This window comes from Caenorhabditis elegans, chromosome II (genome assembly GCF_000002985.6).
Source record: "Caenorhabditis elegans chromosome II".
Taxonomy (NCBI): domain Eukaryota; kingdom Metazoa; phylum Nematoda; class Chromadorea; order Rhabditida; family Rhabditidae; genus Caenorhabditis; species Caenorhabditis elegans.
This window is the reverse complement of record NC_003280.10, coordinates 13,094,579-13,117,436: the sequence shown is the minus strand read 5'-3', so window position 1 is coordinate 13,117,436 and position 22,858 is coordinate 13,094,579. Positions and strand designations below refer to the sequence as shown.

Sequence of the window (22,858 nt, the reverse complement as noted above, 5' to 3'; positions counted from 1 at the left end):
TTTAAATTTTTAAAATAAAAATAATATTGGAAAAGTGCATTTAAAACGTTTAATTTTATTAATTAACAAAAAATGATGCCATAAAATCGTTATCCGAGAGGAGTACGCGACGCGTGGCCTAGCATTTCGGGGCAGTCGCTCTTCCAAAAAAACATGTTTTTCTCACTCGACTTTCAGATATTTCTTATATATTTTTTAAAGAACTCTCTCGTTGTTTTCCGTTCGTTTTTTCAATTTTTAGTAAAGAAAAGAACAGAATCATCAAGTTTTAATATTGATTTATTTCGAGTTGCTTGAGAAATGCAGAGTTTTCCAAGAATTTCATGTTTTTGTTTATTGGAAATTTGAAAAACGCTTTGTAACCAGCAATGTGGTATTGCATCATTAAATAATGTTGAAATAACGGGTTTTAACTGAAAGAAATAATCTTTTAAATACTCTTTTCGACGGAAATATATTATTTCTATTATTTCCTACGCAGCTAGCTACAGTAACCCGGTGGCCGAGCGAAAGAGCATATTTAACCACTTTTCTGCTCTCTCTAATTCCACTATTCTTATCAATTGCAGTACTTTTTCCCCGTGTCCTGTCTCGTTTCCCCCGCTATTTTCATGAAAAATTTCAATTTTCAGGCGATGGACACTCGTCGAAAAGTGTATCACAGAGGCGAAAACAATACACAGAGGATACAGGAAATCCGGGAGAGCATCAGAGTCAAAACTCGAGCTAGTTAGTTTTTTTTTCAGCTTGAATTATGATGAGCATTTTAATATTAAAATTTTCCAGAAAAAGTAAGCGAAACCAGTGAAAAACGACGAGAAAGATTCCGAGCCCGTGAAGATGTGCAGAAACTGATCCGAGGCGCCGATTCGTACACAAAAGCAACTTACGAAGAGAAATGTGAATTTTTGAATGGAATTTCCAGGACGATTTTGGAAACCACAGTGGAATCGCTGACGGATAACGAGTTTTTTGAGGATATTTGTCAGTTGTAAGTTGTGAAAACTAATCTGAGATTTAACATATAATAAAAATTCCCCATTTTTCAGAGTGTTAAAATTCCTACCCGACGATCACCCGTGTATCCGTGCAATGTGCTTCCATATGGTTCGAAAATGTACGATAAACGAGCGGAATCTAGTTGTAATCCTTACAACTCACGTGGATATTTTTATCGTTCGCGCAATTGATTTACAAATGGAAAATCAAACGGAACGATTGGAAGCTTTCAAGTTAATTATTTGGATGCTTAAAATCTACGAGAAATCCAATCTCAAGAAGCTGATAGACTCCTCGGCGGCGCAGAAAAACGGAAAGTATGCTAAATTTAACTTCAATTTTCTGGAAAAAAATGATCGAAAATTCACAAAATTTGGTAAAATTTGGAATTTAGCCGGCTTGACAAGCGGCGGGAAACTAAATTTTTTGAAATCACCAAAGAGATATTTTAAATAAATTTTTTATCAAATCTGGTCGTTGCAGAATAAATCTGAAAAGTTGCAGAACATTTGTACGTTAAAATCTGATTTTATAATGGTGTTTGTGATTTTTTTTTGTAAAAACTCAGAATTTTCGGTGGAAAACTTTAAAAAATCTGAAAATCTCCAGAAGTAATTTTTTAAAAGTTTAAAAATTTTAGAATAAATGTTAAAAAAATTTAAAAATTTCAGTATAAATTTAAACAACTCTAAAAATTTCAGAATAAGTGTTAAAAATAAACTCTAAAAATTTTAGAATAAATTCAAAAAAAATCTAAAAATTTCGGAATAAATTCAAAATAATCTTTTTAAAAAACTCTTGAAAAACCTGAAAAATTTCAGAATAAATTCAAAAAACTCTGAAAATTTCAAAATGAATTTTAAAAAAGCTTGAAAAACTTGAAAAATTCCAGAAAAATTCCAAAAAAAAACTTGAAAATCTGAAAAAAAATGATACAAAATTTTCTGTAAAAATCTGAAAAATTCTAGAAAAAGCTGTAGATTTTGGGAAAATCTAAAGTTAAAAATTTTTTTTTTCAATTTTGCACTGAATATTTAAAAATAATCGGTTTTCTTTTTCGGTTGGCACATCGAAATGTACCTAAATCTTTTGACGCGCAAAATATCTCTTAGCGAAAACTACAGTAATTCTTGAAATGACTACTGTAACGCTTGTGTCGATTTACGGGAGAAAATCGCCCGTAAATCGACACAGACGCTACAGTAGTCATTTCAAGAATTACTGTAGTTTTTCGCTACGAGATATTTTGCGCGTCAAATATTCTGTGCAATACGCATTCTTTTTTTTTCAGAAAATATGCATTCCCCAAGTCCATCATGCAACCCATCATCTCCATCGCATTGTCAGCATTTGAAGGTCAACAGACTACGGGAAAAGACAAGTAAGCCTGGATTGGATTCGATTTCCCGTTGAAAAAAATTAATAAATTTTCCAATTTTTAGATTAACCCTCCCGTGCGTCGGCCTTTTCCTGGAGTTCAGCTTAACCGAACCGCTATTAGTCCTAGAAATGGCCGGAACAGATTGGCTTGTAAAAGCATTAACTGGAGTTTCTTGTATGAGCCGACGAATTGTGCTCCTTGCATCACATGTTCTGATCTCGTGGCTTGATTCTCCGACGATTCGGATCAAAGCGCATTTGGATTTGGTGATGGAGCAGATCTTCGCACCTCTGGTGGAATTCGGATTGTTCCAGAAAAGAGGAAGTATGCTTACGAATGATAATGCGTAAGCTCTAGCATTCCTATATATGGGGTTAATCATGTGATGTAGAAAAATGCGAAAAAATGCAAAAAATTCAAAATAAATGTCGAAAAATTTCGAAAAATGTCAAAAAATGCAAAAAATGCGGAAAAATCTAAAAATCTCAGAATAAATTCGAAAAAATCTAAAAATTTCAGAATAAATTTAAAAAAATGGTTAAAAAAATATTCTAAATTTTTAAAATGATTTTTTCAAAAAATTAAAAGACCGAATTAAATTTGAATTCCCGCCGCGCAAAAAACTGACGTCATTTTTGACATTTTTGTGCAAAAAATCTAAAAATTTCAGAAAAATTCAAAAAAATCTTTAAAAAAATTAAAAATTTAAATTTTTTGAATTTTTCTCGCGGCCCTTTTTATTTTTTGAAAAAAAAATCATTGAAAATTTAGAAATTTTTTATACATTTTTAAAAAGTTAGTTTTTGCATTTTTCGACATTTTTCGAAATTTTTTTTGACATTTTTCTACATCACACGACTAACCCCGTAATAGTTTTCTAACCAGTTTCAAAGTTTAAGAAACGAAGCCTTCCACATGAACGACTTTTTGGAGAATTTCAAGTGTTCCTTCCTCCGAATCATTCGATCATGGCCGGGGCTCTTCGCATGTGCTGCAGTTGGCCCCAACTCAAATATTCGTCCATCTTCACCGTTCCGGCTCCTAGACTACCTAGGCCTAGGTACGGTGGCCAATGATAATCTTGTGAGGATTCGTGATACGATTGTGGATCTTTGCTGTGAATTTGTGGATGTTCCATATGCCAATAAGACATTTGAGTCTTGGGAAGAAGCTCTCTCATTTTATAGTGAGTAAGGAGGATAAACTCGAAATGACCTGAAGAATTTTCGAAATTTTTTTCAGAAAATGCAGAAAACGTTTTGGAAAAAGTTCAGAAATTTTTTTTTATTCAGAAAAGTTTTCAAAAAATTTTTCAGAAATTACTGAAAAGTATTCAAAAAAAAGCTAGAAAAAAATCATTAAATTTTTAAATTCAAAAATTTCAGAAATTTTTTATTTTTTAATTCAGAAAATGCAGAAAACTTTAAAAAAAATTTTTCAGAAAATTCAGAAAGTATATTTTCTGCTAAATAACCTGTCGTTATCTAAAAACACCGTTTTAAAATTTTTTAAACAATTTTTTTTTGAAAAATGACACTCAACTATCTTGTAAATATGCTCAAAATCGTTAAATTGTTCAAAAAAAGCGTTTAAAAACAAAAAAATCAATTTTTCGTGATTTTGGCGAAAAAAAAAATGTATTCAAGTATTCATAGGCTTCTTGAAAAACGGAAATGAAATTATTTTCAGAAACAATGCACCTACCGGACAAATTCAAGAGCAACCTGAAAAACGACTTTGTAATTGCTCAAAATGATGCTCGCTTGAAAAATGATACGGAACGACGGAAGCCAACAATCGATCTTCTTGCAGCGTTCCGAGTTCTTTCCCAATTCGTTTTGATCAATGCTCAGCTTCCACTCTCGCTGGCCAGGCTGATCCTTGCGATGCCCGACTCATCAAGTGGACTCAAGGCAACACTTTTGATGGCTGATATGTTGAGACAAGCTCCATCTCATGTACCTATGGGGTATCGAGCTCCGGTTCTTTCGATGCCAACTCTGGTGCAATCGGCCTGTGAATCGCTGAGCCAAAGTCATGCGGTGGCGGCTATAAATGGAACTTTTGATATTAATACTACAGAGCAATACACTTTCCTACATGCTACGTTAGTATTTAAAATACACTTTTTTGTGCTTTATTAGACTTAAAATTGTCTGAAAACACCCAATTTCATGATGAAATTTCTTGAAAACGTCTCAAAAAAAAATGTAGAAAAATGCATGCGTTTTTGAAACATTTTTCTACACACATGAATAAGGGGAAAATGTATAAAAATACATTTTTGCATGTTTCATCATCACATGAATAACCTCATTAGACTCGAAATTGTCTGAAAATATCGAATTTCTTAATGAAAATTTTCTTTAAAAAATGTTATAGCGACCGGCTCAAAAATGACCCAATATTAATTAAAATTTTGGAATTTGAGCGGCTGGAAACTAACTTTTTTTTTGAAATCACCGTCTAATTTTGGGTATATAAGTTGATTATCTTTGGTTTTCAACTCGATTTATGTAGATTAAAGTCCGTGGACGAAAAAAATACCTAAATCGAGTTGAAAACCCAAGATAATTAACTTTTATACCAAAAATTAGACGGTGATTTCAAAAAAAAAGTTAGTTTCCAGTCGCTCAAATTCCAAATTTTAACTAATTTTTGGTCATTTTTTGAGCCGTCATAACTTTTTTTTTTTGAGAAGTTTCAATATGAAACTCGGTGTTTTCAGATAATTTTGAGTCTAATGGGGTTATTCAATAGATGACGAAAAATGCAAAAATGTATTTTTATACATTTTCCCTCTATTCATTTGTGTAGAAAAATGTTTAAAAAACGCATGCATTTTTCGACATTTTTTTGGCATTTTTTCTAAAAATGTCAAAAAATTTCGAAAAATGCAAAAAATGGCGAAAAATACAAAAAAAATTCGAAAAATGCATGCGTTTTTTTTTCACATTTTTGAATAGGGGCAAAAATTAAAAAAAATACTTTTTGCATTTTCCTAGATTAGGTGAATAGTCCCATAATAAAGCGATAAAACAACACCACCTTTAAAAATAAAACCAATTTTTTTTTTCAGGAACGCCGAGCTTGTCCTAAATCGCTTCGACAAATTAAATCAATCGTGGATCCGATCCGCGTCCACCTCATCCACCGTTCTCAAAGAATCGGATCTAATGCTCTTCTCACCGCATATGTCCGAACCCATACCACTAGCATCTACAATGAAAAAATCAAAAAGTGATTCTTCATTTCGATCGGGGGGCTCATTTTTTAAGAGAAACACCTCGCCTGATGTCTACGAAGAAGAGTCTCCAGGTGAGTTCAGCGAGACTGTGCTCCGTGGAAGATACGATAAGAATGCGTTGATGTTGATGGATGATGCTGACGATTATGATTACGCAGCTCCGAACATCAGAGACACGCTTGACGATGAGGAGGAGAATGCGAAGAAGTTTTTCGTCGATTCAACCGGAGCATTTGACTGGAACTATGTGGAGTATTATGTTGAGAATATCGAGAAGGATGGCTACGAGAAGCTTCTCAAAGAATTCACATCGAACACTATTCAAGTTCATATTTCAAATGTAATAGTTTCAGAAATTTGAAGAAAAAAGAAAAAAAAAAGTACATTGTTTTGTTACAGATGTTCCAATACATCTCACCATCCGAACAGGAGAAGCACAAAAGATGCATAGATCGGCAACAAGTGATTGTGACGAAAAGCCTAATCAAGCTTCTGCTCCGAGTGTTCCAGAAAGAAGCCCATATCAGTGATGCCTATCAGCCAATCTTTCTGAAATATGTTGAAAGCTTTAAAGCTCTTTTGGAAAAGGTACAGTTGATTATCTGAAAAGTATGAACCAACAAATGATTATATTTTTTATTTTTTTATGTTTTCTAAGGCAGAATATTTCACAGTTTTTGATCATTTTTGCAAACTCTTTTTGTATTTAACATTCAAAATAACCAATATATTTCTTATTTTCAACGTTTCCAGTAAAAATATACGTATTCGTCACGGGGTGTCAGAAAGTCTCATTGTGGTTTGATCTACAAAAAATGCGGGAATTTTTTCCCAGAAAATTTATGACGTAAGCACACTGTTAACCATGCGAAATCAGTTGAGATGTCTACGTCTCACCTCCCGCATTTTTCGTAGATCAAAGCAAAAAGGGACCGTCTGACTCCACGTGATTCGTATGTAGTTGAATTCTACAGGAAACGAGAGAAACGATGAATACATCGAATTTTACCTGAAACATCATGAATAAGCTCAAAATCGGTCATTTTAAAATTGAAATGCAAAATGAATCAGCAAAAAAGAACTAAAAACATGAATTTCTGCCAGAATCATGTAGAATCATGCGAGAAGAAAATAAGTTTTCGGCTTTCCACGTGTAGTACAAAATCAGGATTTTTACATGTCGATTTACAAAGCGTTTTGTACTACACACGGACAAGCGGGATTTTACAGTTTTTTAAAGCTGAAATCGCTGGTTTGAGACTATTTTTGCGGATTATTTTTGTATCTAACATTCAAACGTAACAAAATATTTCTTATTTTTTATGTTATTTTTTATTAATTTGTTGTTTTGCAACAATTAATTCATCGATTTTTACTTGAAACATATCCAATTTTAAAAATTGTCCATCGACATCGTGCCGTAGGATTGCAAAAATATAGAAGACATTTATTAAAATATATTTATAAAATGTGTAATATATTTCAGAGATCCAATCCGAATGCCTACTTTGCTGCTCGCAACCTTTCCTACACCAACTCGATGCTTCATTTCGCCATAATCGGAACGTTCACAATGACGAGTAAAGGATTATCGATTTTGACGAATGCTGGAGTTTTGCACATGTAAGCTTCTTTCTCTTAATATTTAAAATCATTTATTGTGATGGCACACTGTGCCACATTTTAGAATTGAATTTTTGAAATCTATTGCACGAATTCAGGAAAGTTGTAGATGAGGGAATGAGTGAGAAGAGAGAAAAATTATTATTATTGATGTGGTTTAAATTGCAATACATATGGATCACCCGTTGACACCTTATGGCTTCTGCGAGACGAAGAAGCATTGTTGAATGTGTGACAGTTTGACGAGACACTTGTACTTCTCGGTAAGAAGTCCGCCTTCTGGAAGACCGGCCGATGGGTTACAGTATGGACGGCAGTGCTCGTATCCTGGCTCGAAGACTCCGTAAGCCTCGCAACACTGGGATGCGTCTTGGTAGCCCGAAGCGCAGATCATCACGTCTCCGACCTTAGCCAATGGACAGCGTCCAGTGAGAACAGCGAGTTGCATCTGAAATGGAAAACAGTTCTAGATAGCAAAAAAATCATTATAGAGACATACAGTAGCAAGGGTAGCATCGTAGTTACAAAGTGGAGCACATCCCTCTCCGAGACGAGAACAGCAGTTGCGGAATCGATCATTGGCGGTGTCCTTAGTGATGCATGGCTGCCATCCTGGTTGGCGTGGACATTGGGCCTGAATGAACAAATATTAAGCTGATCACAATTGCGGAAATATTTTACCTGTGGTGGTGGAGCAAGTGGAGTTCCCTTTCCTGCATCGATATACTTCTCAAAGTTGACTGGTCTAGAGTCAACTGAAGCTGCAGCGGCTGGCTGTGGTAGTGGCTGCTGTGGACGTTGCTGCTGTACCTGTTGTTGTGGAGCAACTGGGAGTTGTGGTTGCTGCGGCTGTGGCAGATAGTTGTTCTGATTCTGGTACTGCTGTTGGTGTGGTTGTTGGGGCTGCTGTGGCTGCTGTCCGTATTGTTGCTGTTGATTGTATTGGTTTTGTTGTGGTGTCTGCTGCTGCTGCTGTTGGTTGTACTGCTGCTGTTGTGGTTGTTGGAACTGCTGATATGGTGGGTTGAACTGCTGATTGTATTGCTGATTGTACTGCTGCTGTTGTTGTGGAAGTTGCGGGATTTGTGGTTGCTGCGGTTGTTGTTGGTTATAATTTTGACTGTTGTAATTTCCCTGATGCTGTACCTGTCCGTATTGCTGCTGCTGGGTCTGAAGAGTGCTGATGCCTTGCTGGTTAACAGTCAATGGATTAGCGTTCAAGTTGAAAAGGTTGAATGGATCGAGTGCTGCATTTGGCTGCAAGAATTGTTGGAATGGATTGAAAGCTGCAGCCTGCGATTGTGATTGTGCTCCAGCGGCTCCAGCGGCTCCTGGAGCTCCGAATAGTCCTTGTCCTTGTTGTGGAGTCGGGAGTTGGAATGGATTCGGTTGGTTGAAAATATTATCAACTTGTTGCCCATATCCTTGCTGTGGCTGTTGGCCGAATGGAATTTGAGCGGCTTGTTGTGGGTACTGTACTTGCCCGGTTTGGTATTCTGGAAGTGGCTGTGCCAAATCGGCTGGTTGACGGCTCAAGTTTGGATCGAAAGATGCGACCTTTGGTGCCTCGACTAGTGGAGCAAGAGTGGCGGTTTGAATTTGAGCTGGAGCCTGTGCTTGTGGGTACGGGATCTGGTTTCCTTGATAGTTTGGAGCAGCGAATTGAACTGGCTGAGCATGTGGCTGCAGTGGGATGTTGAATTGTGGCTGTTGTTGTTGATGTTGAGCCTGAACCTGTTGCTGGAATTGTTGCTGGTGCTGAACCTAAATACTTTTTAATAAATTTTTTTTTCAATTCAAAATCCCACCTGTGGTCTCTGAACCTGTGGCCCTCCCTCGTTTGAGATCTGGCGAGTATTCACTGATTGTGCGAACTGTGGCTGATTATTGAACGCTGGTGGTGGCTGAGGTGGTCTCTGTACATTTACTTCCTGAAATGTCAGAATTCGAATTCAAGCAAAATGTAACCCAAAATCCCTACCTGAATAGATTGGTGCTGCTGTGTCTTGCATCCAGCACAAGCTGTTGGACACATTCTATCGATGAAGTCAACTGCACAATGAACACATTTGGCACGAGCACATGACGGAAGATCTGCCAATGTATACGTTGATAGAAGCAGCAAAATACAAATGGCACGTATCGTCGAAACCGACATTGCCATCGGTCTGAAACGTTTCAAAAAGTTGATTCGGTCAAAAGGGTCGAAGGGAAAATAAAGTGAAAAGAATTCAGAAGGAGGTGAAAGTTATTTGAAGGCGATTGAAACGGAGGAAATCTACATTGCGGTGTCTCTCCCGACACATCTACTCGATTCCCGGATAAATGGCTTTGGGAACGGAGCGCGCGGGTCCGGAGAAGAAGCGGCTGCGGAATGTTGAACAAACAGCGAACATTGTGGATTGGATAAAGATGAAGCGGTCGTCTATGTTTGCTTCACCATCTTGAGGTCGGCGACTAGCCTCTCCCCTCCTCACATACATAGAGATGCCTCGCCTCGTTCGCGATGACGCCGATCGCGTCGAATAACCGGCTTCTTATGGGCAAGCTTATTCTCTCTCTCTCTCCCTTCTTTTTCTTGCTTCTTCTCTTCTTGAGGTGCGCGCCCGACTGACCACCAGCTACGGACAGCTACAAGGCGAAACGGTGACGAAACACTTTTTAATTATCCGAGAGGAGATTTAGACGGATGATCGAAGGCTAGTATTGCGACATATTGGAGAACGGCAGGAAGGATTTATTTGGGAATTAGTCAGTTACTTTTGAATAAGAAAGAACATTCTACATGGAAGTGCTATTTAGTAGTAACAGCACAACTAGAAATTACAATACTGTTCTAGTATCTACAAAATTACATATGTATATTTTCTTATCACATTCTGCACGTCAAACGGAAGTTCAAAAAATTACCGAATCCGGAAAGGGGGGAAAAGAGATTGTAATAGGATATATTCGAATGGCATTGATAACCTGTTGAGGACTACGAGAAGCCCCCGCCGAAGGGAATCAAGGGAATCGAAGACAAAATAGAATCAATCGCCAAAAAAAGGAGAATAGGAGATGACCGAGCGAGAGAGAGAATAGCCAGAAACTCGTTCCGAGTCATCCAGATTGATTCTGATGCCTCCCTGATTGATCATTTTTGTGTGGTATGTATGGAATATAACGATATACTTGAAGATGTGTATACACAAACACGGAATATCTTGGAATCTAGAGGATTTATTAAGAAGGTGAATCTTGGTGAAGTTAAATTGGAGGTCTTAGCTGTCAGGGTTACTGTAGCTTGTTGGTTTTTCGAAATAGTTTTGTTGAGGCCTGCCAAAATTGAGATTTTTCATTTCAAAACATTTCAGGAAAATTCTGATTTTCGGTACTTCGAATGTATCGTTAGACATGATAGAAGCTCCAAATCCAGACATTCTCTAGTGTTTCTAACAATCTTTCCTGGTAAGATGAGATGAGAAAGAAATTGAGAAATTATAGATATCTAAAGATGCTAACTTTGTAATTTCTACTAAAAAATGAAGGAAAAATGTAGGTAACTAGATGTTCCTGCAATAAATGGCAAGAGGGGATCGGGAAGAAAACTATGGTATGACTCGGCTTTTTGCGCAATGTTATATGTCATTTAGCCGTGTGTGTGTGTGTGTCTTTTTGGATTGAAACACGCCTCCTTCTTTGCCTTTTCGTTTCTGCTTCTTCTTTTTTCGTCGTCGTCGTCGTCGTTGCCGCCAATTCATCGCATATGTTATTGTTGCATAATTCCAGAAATTAGAGATCTCTCCGTGAATCGGGATAGTCGGCGGGGAAAGCGTGAAGGCAACACACAAAAACCTGCCTTGGAGAAATTATTAGCGTATAAGAAGGCGAAACTAAAAACGATAAGGCCAATTATTATAAGATTGGATTTCGAGATTTCGACACGCTGCTTTGATTGGCCACGGGTAAGGCGATTCGGAAGAAAGAATTAAATGAACAGTTTCACAAACCAGTGAACGAACTGAAAGCTAAATGGGTCATTCACCGCCTTGTCACGCGTCTCAATGCACATAGCACTCTGTGTCGTCTGTTTATTCGATCGGAAACCGAGGATCCCTGTGGTGAGAAGCAGTGAAGAAAAAGGATGTATATTTGCATAACGTTTCTACTACGTTTCTGGAGAAATGTGGAATTTGTAGAATTAATTGAATTTTTTAAAATTCCTTCTGCAAAAACTGGGGGGGGGGGGGGTGAAGTTGCCAAAAAGGGTGTAGTTGTTGTTTAGGTAACTGTAGATAATGTTCAGCTTGAGCTTATTATGGGAACACAAAATTCTGAGAATGCGTATTGCGCAACATATTTGACGAGCAAAATGTCTCGTAGCGAAAACTATTCTTTAAAGGACTACTGTAGCGCTTGTGTCGATTTACGGGATCTCGATTTTTAATCGATAAAATATTAAATGGAAATGTTATATAAAAAAATTAGAAAATTGAATACCGCTGTCAGTATTCGAACAGAAATTAGCTTCGAAATTCGAGTCCCCGTAAATCGACACAATAGTCATTTACAGTAGCCATTTAAAGAGATACTGTAATTTTCGAAAAATGCAAAACATTTCGAAAAATGCAAAAAAAAATGTCGAAAAATGCAAAAAAATGGAAAAATGCAAAAATGTCGAAAAATGCAAAAAAAAGGAAAAATGCGAAAAATTTCGAAAAATGCAAAAAAAAAAATGTCCGAAAATGCAAATAATTTCGAAAAATGAACTACAGTAATTTTTTAAATGACTACTGTAGTTGCTTGTGTCGAACTCAATTTTTAAGAGGAATTCATTTCCAAAATCGAGATTTCGTAAATAGACACAATCGCACTACTGTTGTCATTTAAAGAGATACTGTAGTTCTCACTTCGAAATATTTTGCGCGTCAAATATTTTGTGCAATACGCATTCTTAGAATATAGTGCTCACGTCATACGTGCAAAGGTTACTGTAGATTGCACTAGTTAATCGCTACAGTAATTTTCGATAACGTTTTGTAAATTTTTGTGGACAATTACGAGAACACGAACTTCTGAGAATGCGTATTGCACAACATATTTGACGAGCAAAATGTCTCGTAGCGAAAACTACAGTAATTCTTTAAATGACTACTGTAGCGCGCTTGTGTCGATTTACGGGGGCTCGATTTTTTAAAAGAAATTCATTTCGAAAATCTAGCCCGTAAATCGACATAATCGCGCTACAGTAGACATTTAAAGAATTACTACGTCAAATATGTATTGCAATACGCATTCTCCGAATTTAGTGTTCCCGTAATATAAATTATGAATTCGAATAGATGAAGCTTGAAGAACGTAGCTTTAAAATAACAGTTTTTATCAAAATAAATTAACAAATTTTCCAGGTACGTCGACATATTGAGTTCAACATCACAACTCGAATACACGAAAGTCATAATTTCTTCGCTAGACTATACCAATGAGGGTATGGTTCGAGTTATCATTGGAAAAGCCCTCACTTCTACATCCGAAGCTTCACGGAAATGGACGACTCGATATTTGGCTGTACTGGCGTCATTCGATCTTCCGACGTTCTCGGATTGGGGAATTCAGTACATGTTGAGACAGCTTGCAGATGAATCCTCGAAGGTTGTTCGTCACACGATTCGAATTTTGAACCGTTGGCTTCCGGAACATCCGTCTCGGAATTTGAGGAAAATCGATTGGTCGCTTTTCGGAGAAGCTGGGGACTTGCTCAGAGCTCATGTGTTCGCGATGGAATCGGAGTGTGCGTCGGATGAGGATGAGGTTCGGGATGTTGTTCGATTCTGGATGAGTGATTTTAATAAAAAGTATCTGAATATCATTGACGAGGAGATGAAGGAAATGATGTTCCATGTGAAGCGAAGTATTGATGGAAGCTTCTCAAGATCAAGCTCGGATATTCCTGATACTTCTCTGGGAGTTCAGGCGCCATTGCATTTGTTTGCAGCTCTGGGGAGCCACGAGACGGGCAGACACATTTTGATTGACGAGAACGTCGCTGAAGATCTGCTGTCGATTTGCAAAACCGGGAAATGTTTCGAGGAAATCAAGGCGAGCCTGCTGGCAGTATCAAGTATCGGAAGCACAGATGGTGGATTTGAGATCCTTCCCGCTGATGCTGTGCCAGTTGTGATAAAGATTGCTGAGGAGCACCCGGTTTTGACAGTTCGAGGAATCGCGTTCTGGGCTCTTTGCACATTTTCGCAGTGCATCGAAGGTGCAAAACGTTTGGGATCTTTCGGATGGGAATCCAATAGGTTCCGATATGCGATGGATCTTGCTAAATCGAAGGTGGTGGCTGATGATGAGCCTGGAACACCGGGTGGTGCAACACCTGGAAGTACATGCTCGTCGTGGAGACCGGCAAGGAAGATTACTATTCAGAGTCATCGGAATTCTTCGATGGTTGATGTGAGTTAGGGCAAAATGTATGAAAATGTATTTTTATACATTTTCCCACTATTCATTTGTGTAGAAAATTGTTTTAAAAAAAAACGCATGCATTTTTCGAAAGTTTTTGCATTTTGTGACATTTTTTTTAAACATTTTTGACACATGTAGAAAAATTTCGAAAAATGCAAAAAAATGCATGCGGGATTTTTTTTACATTTTTTACACGAATAGGGGGAAAATGAATTTAAAAAAAATTTTTTTTTGAAAAATGCAAACAATGTCGGAAAATGCAAAAAAAAATGTCGGAAAATGCAAAAAAAAATTTCAAAAAAATGCAAAAAATATTGGAAAAACTCAAAAAATTTCGAAAAATACGCATGAATTTTTCGACATTTTTCTGCATTTTCGGAAATTTTTTTTGCATTTTTCGTCATTCTTTGCATTTTTCGACATTTTTCTGCATGTGTCGAAAAATGCAAAATTTTTCGAGAAATGCAAAAAATTTCGAAAAATTCGAAAATTTATTTTTCTATTTATACCCTTTTCATGTGTGTAAAAAATATTTAAAAACGCATGCATTTTATGCATTTTTTGCATTGTTCGAAATTTTTTGCATTTCTGACTTTTTTTTTTATTTTTCAAAAAATACAAAAATTTCAAAAAATGCTAAAAATTTCGAAAAATACAAAAAAATTGGAAAAATGCCAAAAAATTTCGAATTTTTTTGTAATTTTCGGCATTTTTTGAATTTTTTTTCGACTATTTTTTACTTTTTTGCATTTTTCTACATCACATAAATAACCCATTAAAAAATATGGAAACATACAAAAAACCTAAATATTAATTTTCAGAGTCAAAACAATGTCAAGCAAAGTCGTGCAAAATCTGAAAGTGCTCTAGTTCGACGAGGCCATAGTAAAGGACGATCGAGAAGTCAATCCACTGGAGACATTCACGAAGTGATCGCAAAACGAGAATCTCGAATCGATTCGTTCTTCAATCAACGATTATGGAATAGTGAAAAGTATTTGTATAAGACGAGTGGAACTTCTGAGTAGGTTTCTTGAAGGCGGAGCAAAAAAATAACATTCAAAAATTGTCTGAAATTTGGAAATATCACACAAAAAAACGAAAAAATCGCGAAATGTTCAACTTTAAAAAAAAAACAAGATTTTTAAATTTTGGCCACTTTCTGTTTGAATTCCCTCCAAAATGTGAACTGCGACCAATCAGCGATTGGCTCCGCCCATTTTTGAACCAATCAGGTGGAGTGGGCGGAGTTTGTGGAAGAGGTGGCCGGCAAATTTTTTCGCCAACGAATTCGGCAAATCGGCGAACAGCCGGTTTTTGCCGGTTTGCCGATTTGCCGGAAATTTTAAATTCCGACAATTTTCCGATTTTCCGGAAATTTCAATTCAGGCAATTTGCTGATTTGCCGGAAATTTCACTTTTCGGCAAATTGCCAATTGGCCGGTAAGTTCTATTTCGACAATTAGCGATTTGCCGGAAATTTTAAATTCGGACAAATTTGCCCATTTGCTGGAAATTTTCAGTTCCGGCAAATTGCCAATTTGCCGTTTGCCGGATATCAATTTGTGAGTTTTCAATTCCGGCAATTTGCCGATTTGCCGGAAATTTTAAAGTCTGCAAATTACCAATTTTGTGAAATTCAAATTTCCAACAAAAAAAAGCGCAAAACCACAATTTGGCGAACATTTTCGACAAATGGCCATTTTTCCGGCAAATTATGCAAATCGGCAATTTGCCGGAAAAAATCTTTTGGAGTACATTCAAATAGAGTTTTTTTTTTCTATTTTTAATTTTTAAACTCCACTTTAAATGATTCTGATTTTATTTCCAGCAGCTCGAGCATTCCTTATCACAAGCGGACTGTCACCAATTCAAGTTCAGGGTATCATATTCAAGACGACACGACGGCTGTCACCATATCCCCACCGAACCATCTCAACATGGAAGAGAATGTCTGCAAATCGGCGGCCACGTCTCGAATAAGCACTGATCGCCGGCGAGCCAACACAACGAACTCGCTGTTCGACGAGGAAGAGGCGCCAAAGACGAGATCATCAACGGTGGCCCGGTGTATACGGGATGGTCTGAAAATAACGACGGAGCAGCTGGAAGCCGAGGGCGTGCTGGCTGATGGGATTATGGAACTTCATTTCTCGTGTCGACTACGTGAAAAGTACCATTTGACGGCGTTCCGAGTGCGAGCTTGTCTTCAAATTACACGTCATGTTGGAGATCCTGTTCGATATGTTTTTATGACAAGAGAAGAGGTTAGACACGTGGGTGGTGCCAGGCTGTCCAATTACGGTTTGATCTACAAAAAGTGCGGGAATTTTTTGATTTAAAAAAAAGTGACGTCAGCACGTTCTTAACCATACGAAATCAGTTGAGAGCACTCTGCGTCTCTTCTCCCGCATTTTTTTGTAGATCTACGCGTAGATCAAGCCGAAATGGGACACTCTTGCACCATGTGTCAAAATAGTCTGAAATTCAGACAAACTACAAAAGAAAAACAAATCGCGAAACAATGAAAAATCCAACCCGATTTTTCAAGTTTTAGCCAATTTTTTTTTGTTTTCTCTGAATTTGGGGTGGGTTCGGCAAATTTTTTTTTGTCGACAAGTTTGGCAAATTACCGATTTGCCGGAAATTTTAGTTTTTGACAAATTCTGAAATTTTCGAAAAACAATGTGCAAAACCACAATTTGCCGAAAAATTCTGGCAATTTGCCCATTTTCCGGAAATTTTCGATTCCGACGATTTGCCGGAATTTTTCAATTCCGGCAACTTGCCGATTTCCCTGAAATTTCAATTCCGGCAAATTTCCGATTTGCCGGTTATTTTGATTTTCGGCAAATTGCCGGTTCTCTAGAAATTTTCAATTCCGGCAATTTGTCAGTTTGCCGGAAATTTTCAATTCCGGCAATTTGCTAATTTGCCGGTTATTTTGATTTTCGGCAAATTGCCGATTTGCCGGAAATTTTCAATTCCTGCAATTTGTCGCTTTGCCGGAAATTTTCAGTTCCGGCAAATTGCCAATTTGCCGTTTGCCGGAAGTTTTTAATTCCGGCAATTTGTCAGTTTGCCGGAAATTTTCAACTCCGGCAATTTGCTAATTTGCCGGTTATTTTGATTTTCGGCAAATTGCCGATTTGCCGGAAATTTTCAATTCCTGCAATTTGTCGCTTTGCCAGAAATTTTCAATTCCGGCAAATTTTCTGATTTGCCGGAAATTTCTAAATCCGGCAATTTGCCAGTTTGCCGGAAATTTTCAATTCCGGCAATTTGCCGATTTGCCGGAAATTTCAAACCCGGCTATTTCACGGAAATGTTCAATTCCGCCATTTTTCCCATTTCCCGGAAATTTTCAGTTCCGGCAAATTGCCGATTTGCCGGAAAAACTCGTTTCCCACCCGCCCCTGTTTCTGATCATTTTCAAAAATCCGGTTTGAAGGGCCAAATCCTTCTAAATTTAATTCAAATTTTTTTAAATCTTTTCCAGGAACGTCATTTCGCTGACTACCGTCGTCAAGTCCTTCGCGATCCATGGCTCTACAATGAGCTCAAAAAAGAGGATAACACAGTGAAGAAGACTATCAATGTGGTCCCAATTCAGACAGTCGCATTACCGACGGAAATCGAAATTATGTGCGGAAACATTTTTCCAGCCAAACCGAAATCGGATCCGATCTTTTCATTCCACGAGAACGACGACTCGGCAGGCGTCGAGGATCGTGGAGCCCGAACCGGACACGCTAGGAGTGGGATTCATATTCAGCCACACTCTGCGTATCGATGCTTTCATTGTAGTAGTAATGAGGATTCAGGTATATATATATATATACACAATATTGTGCAGAATGACAGAAATTTCAGTGAAAAATGATAAATATTTCAGTCAGAATATACCCTCACCCAGATGCTCCGATGCTCCGAAAAGAGGTTCTCGGGCACGTGGATATGCTAGAGATCAAGGAATATCCTGCGAAGAGATTGATTGGGTAAGTTTTAGGAACTGGACGATTTTGAACGTATTGACCCAAAATGTGCACCAGTTTCGTAAGGAAACTGCTCAAAAATTGTTCAAAATTTTTTTTGTGACGGTTTAAAATTTCAAAAATTCGAAAAAATACGCTTTTTCTAGCTAAAATCTCGAATTTTTGCCATTTTTCTATTGTTCGGAAATTGCTTTAAAAGTTCTCAAAAATGCTTTTAAAAATTAAGAAAATCTTCAAAAATCCCCTAAAAAGCTTAAAAATTGCTTTAACAGTCTCTCAAAATCTATGAAAAGCTCAAAAATTTCCCAAAAATGCTCAAAATTCCCTAATAAGCTTCAGGTGTGCTCAATTTTTTTTCAAAAAATTCCTAAAAAGCTCTAAAATTGCTTAAAACTTCCTTCACGAACCCGAAAAAAATCCAAAATGGTAGAAAATGCTTTGAAATCTTTGAAATTGTTCAAAAATCCCTTAAAATGATCCAAAATGTGCACTGATTCTAGCTAAAATCTCGAATTTTGCCCACTTTTCTGTGTCACATCGGTCCGAAGTTGACTTTTTTGGAATTATCTTTGTTTATTGCATATTTTAGTAGTTCATCTCATAGAATTTCGTTGATTAATGTACATTTAAAGCCTTTTGGTTACCTATCGGCTTTGAATGTACTTTAAAAACGAAATTAAATGAGATAAACTACCAAAATATGCAATAAAGGATGATAATTCCAAAAAAGTCAATTATTGGAAATTTTGAATTTTGATGATTTCGATTTTGATTTAAAACTTTTATCACATTCAAAGAAACAATTATGTATATGATAATCGAAATTCAAATTTTCCAGTTTTGTGACTATCGTGTCGATTTACGAGAGCAATTATGACGGAATTTCAGTACTGTAAAAACATAAATTTATGATTTTTTTTATCAGTGATTAGTATCAAGTGTATAAGCTCTATTTGCCAAATCATGAATAAAAATTTTTATTTTATTTTTTAAAAATTTTTTGAGCAGTTTCATTACAAAATTCGTTTATTTGAGCATGCTAGCACATTTTGGAACCGTCAGTCCTTCTTCAAACATTCTGCATTTTCAGACTCCGCCAACACCACCCATGGCTATTCGAATGGCCATGCATGTATGCTGATGTTCTCGAGCTGCTAGACGAATATCGATTCAAACCACACTCGAGAGCATTCCTGCAGCAAATCTTTTACGACGCTCTTCAATTATAATTACCATTCCATTTATAAGTATTTTCGTGTGTATTTATCCCCCCTGTTGTTCCATGACACCAATTAATTGTAAGAGAAAAAGAAAGTACGGCCACTTGAGTGGAAGTAGGTATTTAAGTATTTTTCTCTCTCATCATCTAAATTGTGCTATAAAAACTAAGTCAGCCTTTTGAATATTTTCGTGTATGTAGTAACCCAAACTCTTGTTTTATATTTACATTCCAGCCAGTTATTATGGATAATAAAGTCAAATATTTACTAAATTCCATCATTTTTGCTTCTTCTATCTCCGTCATTACTGCCATATTTGGCTGTGCTTACATTCTCTCGGATATTTCAGAATTTCAGAGTGAAATTCTAGACAATTTGAATGAGTTTCAGGTGATTCTAGAGTTTTAGTGTCGATTTACGGTGGTTTTGTACTCCCCGAGGAAAACGTTTTCACAGTTTTTATGGGGCAACTTGGCATATTGCCGGAATTGAAAATTTCTGGCAAGTCGGCAAATTGCCGGAATTGAAACTTTCGACAAATTGACAATTTGCCGGAATTGAAATTTCTGGCAAATTTCCGGTAAATCTGCAAATTGGCGGAATTGAACATTTCTGACAAATCGGCAAGTTGCCGGAATTGAAACTTTCGGCAGTTTGCCGGAATTGAAAATTTACGGGAATTTGCCGATTTTCCGAATATTTCAATTCTGGCAAATCGGCAAACTGCCGGAATTGAAAATTTCCGGCAAATCAGCGAATTGCCGGAATTGAAAATTTCCGGCAAATCAGCGAATTGCCGGAATTGAAAATTTCCGGCAAATCAGCGAATTGCCGGAATTGAAACTTTCGACAAATTGACAATTTGCCGGAATTGAAATTTCTGGCAAATTTCCGGTAAATCTGCAAATTGGCGGAATTGAGCATTTCTGACAAATCGGCAAGTTGCCGGAATTGAAACTTTCGGCAGTTTGCCGGAATTGAAAATTTACGGCAATTTGCCGATTTTCCGAATATTTCCATTCTGGCAAATCGGCAAACTGCCGGAATTGAAAATTTCCGGCAAATCAGCGAATTGCCGGAATTGAAACTTTCGACAAATCGGCAAGTTGCCGGAATTGAAACTTTCGGCAGTTTGCCGGAATTGAAAATTTACGGCAATTTGCCGATTTTCCGAATATTTCCATTCTGGCAAATCGGCAAACTGCCGGAATTGAAAATTTCCGGCAAATCGGTAAATTGCCGGAATTGAAATTTTTTTTTTTTGAAAATTTCAGAGTTTTGATTTCAATCGACAAAATTGTACGCATCCTATGAATCGGCAATTTGCCAAAATTCAAAATATACGGCAAACCGGCAATTTGCCCATTTGCCGATTTCGTCGGCAAAAACATTTGGTTTCTTTACTGGAAACGAGAACTTGCCATTTTATACCGTAATCATATCGTTTGTTACCTAAGTTAGAACAATTCAAATAAAAATAATTTGGCCATTTAAATGTTACAAACCCTTTCTTTTAGCCGAAAACTTTAAAACCCTCTGCGCCAAAAAATTCCCACTTCTCCTCGGGGAGTTCACATGCTGCGTAAATCGACACACTGCCGTTCTTCCATTAATTGCCATAATTTCAGTATTACTCCTCCGACTCGTGGAATGTGATGCTCCGCGGAAAAACCAGTGGGCTCCGCGTTAAGCGCCAATATCAAACTGCACCAGTTTTTGGAGGTGCCCGAGTAGAAGCTGGAACATGTCAATGTGCTCAGCAATCAACTGGATGTCCTCCAGGACCACCTGGACCACCTGGATCTGAAGGTCACCCTGGGGATTCAGGGGTTCCTGGAAATCCAGGACAGCCTGGAACTGCAGGAATTTCTGAATCACACTCTTCAAGTGGGTGTATCACTTGCCCCGCGGGACCAATGGGATCTCCTGGACCAGATGGACCTCCAGGAGTTCCTGGTGCTACTGGAAATCCTGGCAGCTTGGGAGAATCAAGCTTGGGAGCAGGTTCACCGGGACCACCAGGAGGTGTAGGTCCCCCAGGTCCGAATGGAACTCCCGGAGCACCTGGAGACGAAGGCATACCTGGAGTTCCTGGAGCAAACGTCATTTGCCCGCCTGGACCGGCAGGATCAATGGGATCTGTCGGACTTCCTGGACCACCTGGAAATGATTTGGGAAATAGTAATGGACCTCCAGGCCCTCCTGGTCAAATGGGACAACCTGGGAAACCAGGATCTATGGGAGGTCTTGGCCAATCTGGACCAACAGGATCTGATGGTATTCCTGGAATCGATGGGCAATACTGTCATTGTCCACAACGTACACATAATTTGGGTATGAACAGGTAAGAGTTCTGGGATAAAAGGGAGTTTTCTGATTTGAAAATCTAAAAAAATTTCAGATACCATGACGAACCAATTCCAGTTTCAAAACCGAAGAGAAATAAGGATAAGATGCGAAAGATGAAAAAGTTTATGCGAAAGTTGCAGAAAAAATTTTCAGTTGTATGAAGGATCTTTTAATTCTATTTTTTCACTGTGAAATTATCATTTTGTAAAAAAGTTTTATACAAGGAATACTAGTGCACTTTCCAGAACAGGCTGCTCACAGTCAGATTCCCCTAGGAAACCTATGAAAGGTTCAGCGGTAATTTGAAAAAATTTGAAGCCTGAAAGCTTGGGAGAATCATGCTCGGGAGCAGGTTCACCGGGACCACCAGAAGGTGTAGGTCTCCAGTTCCAAATGGAGCACCCGGAGACGAAGGCATACCAGGAGTTCCTGGAGAAAACATCGTTAGTCCGCCTTGACCATCTGGAAAGACATAGGCATTAAAAATCCGCAAACCCCATAAATTTGCAGCAATTTCAATATCCATCTGCCGCTAAAATTCTAGTAATTCTAGTAACTTATGGCCTGAAAAAAAATGCACAACATTTTCGAAATAATCTTTATTCTATGACATCACCGGAAAAAAATTGAGTTCAAATTTGTGAGAAGATACCATTGTCTAATAATGAACTCCAACAAAAAGTGGATGCTGCTCGAATGCCAGGAGGAACATAAACGGATGATCAGCATTGAATTCGATTGGTTTTGCACATTCTTCGAGCAGCATCCACTTTTTGTTGGAGTTCATTATTAGACAATGGTATCTTCTCACAAATTTGAACTCAATTTTTTTCCGGTGATGTCATAGAATAAAGATTATTTCGAAAATGTTGTGCATTTTTTTTCAGGCCATAAGTTACTAGAATTACTAGAATTTTAGCGGCAGATGGATATTGAAATTGCTGCAAATTTATGGGGTTTGCGGATTTTTAATGTCTATGTCTTTCCAGATGGTCAAGGCGGACTAACGATGTTTTCTCCAGGAACTCCTGGTATGCCTTCGTCTCCGGGTGCTCCATTTGGAATTGGAGACCTACACCTTCTGGTGGTCCCGGTGAACCTGCTCCCGAGCATGATTCTCCCAAGCTTTCAAGCTTCAAATTTTTTCAAATTACCGCTGAACCTTTCATAGGTTTCCTAGGGGAATCTGACTGTGAGCAGCCTGTTCTGGAAAGTGCACTAGTATTCCTTGTATACAACTTTTTTACAAAATGATAGTTTCACAATGAAAAAAGTGTGTCGACATGGAAGGTTATTCTCTGTAAATATAGGGTAACAATTATTTTAAATTGTTTAAGTTGTTTTTTTTTAAGTTTTCAGCAGTGATTACCTAAAAGTTCAGCATTTTAGATGAAAATCAGACTGAAATAGAAGAAAATTCCAAATACATGTGCAAAACTTTTTTCCTAGAAACTGGAATTTGCGAATCAGAATAAGATGAACTCAAAACGCCAGACATTTGAACAATTCTTTAACTTTTACTCAAAATGTCAGTTTTCTGCATAAAAATTAATCAAATTGTTGTGAAGTTTTATTGTTTTGTCAATTGACC

The 22,858-nt window shown here is 37.5% G+C and overlaps 3 protein-coding genes across 7 annotated transcripts; 2 read left to right on the top strand and 1 right to left on the bottom strand.

Moving 5' to 3' along the window:
- Positions 1-626: 626 nt before the first annotated feature.
- rict-1 lies at positions 627-19,198 on the top strand (the record flags this gene model as incomplete). 3 transcript variants are annotated; one of them, NM_001267447.2, is made up of 16 exons in its annotated part: positions 627-729; positions 787-991; positions 1,050-1,316; positions 2,291-2,380; positions 2,442-2,726; positions 3,280-3,566; positions 4,070-4,487; positions 5,460-5,967; positions 6,027-6,215; positions 7,114-7,250; positions 12,641-13,691; positions 14,525-14,727; positions 15,535-15,970; positions 17,203-17,527; positions 17,599-17,701; positions 18,789-19,198. In NM_001267447.2, the coding sequence occupies 16 exons, from the start codon at positions 636-638 to the stop codon at positions 18,925-18,927; spliced, it is 4,737 nt and encodes a 1,578-aa protein (NP_001254376.1). The 3 variants fall into 3 exon arrangements, with proteins under 3 accessions (NP_001254376.1, NP_001254377.1, NP_001254378.1); NM_001267448.2 differs by having other exon boundaries at positions 631-729; positions 3,274-3,566; positions 18,789-19,187; NM_001267449.3 differs by lacking the exons at positions 627-729; positions 787-991; positions 1,050-1,316; ... (4 more) ...; positions 5,460-5,967; positions 6,027-6,215 and having other exon boundaries at positions 7,201-7,250; positions 18,789-18,927.
- Positions 7,268-9,418, bottom strand: dbd-8 (DB domain-containing protein). Of its 2 annotated transcripts, none has more exons than NM_001026956.6 (5): positions 9,232-9,418; positions 9,059-9,181; positions 7,932-9,014; positions 7,750-7,884; positions 7,268-7,698 (listed from the first exon to the last, which is right to left on the bottom strand). In NM_001026956.6, exons 1-5 carry the CDS (start codon positions 9,412-9,414, stop codon positions 7,444-7,446), a joined length of 1,779 nt encoding a protein of 592 aa, NP_001022127.1. In that variant the 5' UTR covers positions 9,415-9,418; the 3' UTR covers positions 7,268-7,443. The 2 variants fall into 2 exon arrangements, with proteins under 2 accessions (NP_001022127.1, NP_001022128.1); NM_001026957.7 differs by having other exon boundaries at positions 7,932-9,008.
- On the top strand, positions 19,162-21,428 carry col-86 (the record flags this gene model as incomplete). 2 transcript variants are annotated; one of them, NM_001267445.3, is made up of 3 exons in its annotated part: positions 19,162-19,308; positions 20,547-21,262; positions 21,320-21,428. In NM_001267445.3, the coding sequence occupies 3 exons, from the start codon at positions 19,162-19,164 to the stop codon at positions 21,426-21,428; spliced, it is 972 nt and encodes a 323-aa protein (NP_001254374.1). The 2 variants fall into 2 exon arrangements, with proteins under 2 accessions (NP_001254374.1, NP_001254375.1); NM_001267446.1 differs by lacking the exon at positions 19,162-19,308 and having other exon boundaries at positions 20,835-21,262.
- Positions 21,429-22,858: the final 1,430 nt, after the last annotated feature.

Coding starts and splice junctions, on each gene's coding strand:
- dbd-8 (NM_001026956.6), bottom strand. CDS start 9,414: ATGGCAATGTCGGTTTCGACGATACGTGCCATTTGTATTTTGCTGCTT. Junction 9,182..9,231: donor AGCAGCACCAATCTATTCAG/GTAGGGATTTTG, acceptor CTGACATTTCAG/GAAGTAAATGTACAGAGACC. Junction 7,885..7,931: donor CACTTGCTCCACCACCACAG/GTAAAATATTTC, acceptor TTGTTCATTCAG/GCCCAATGTCCACGCCAACC.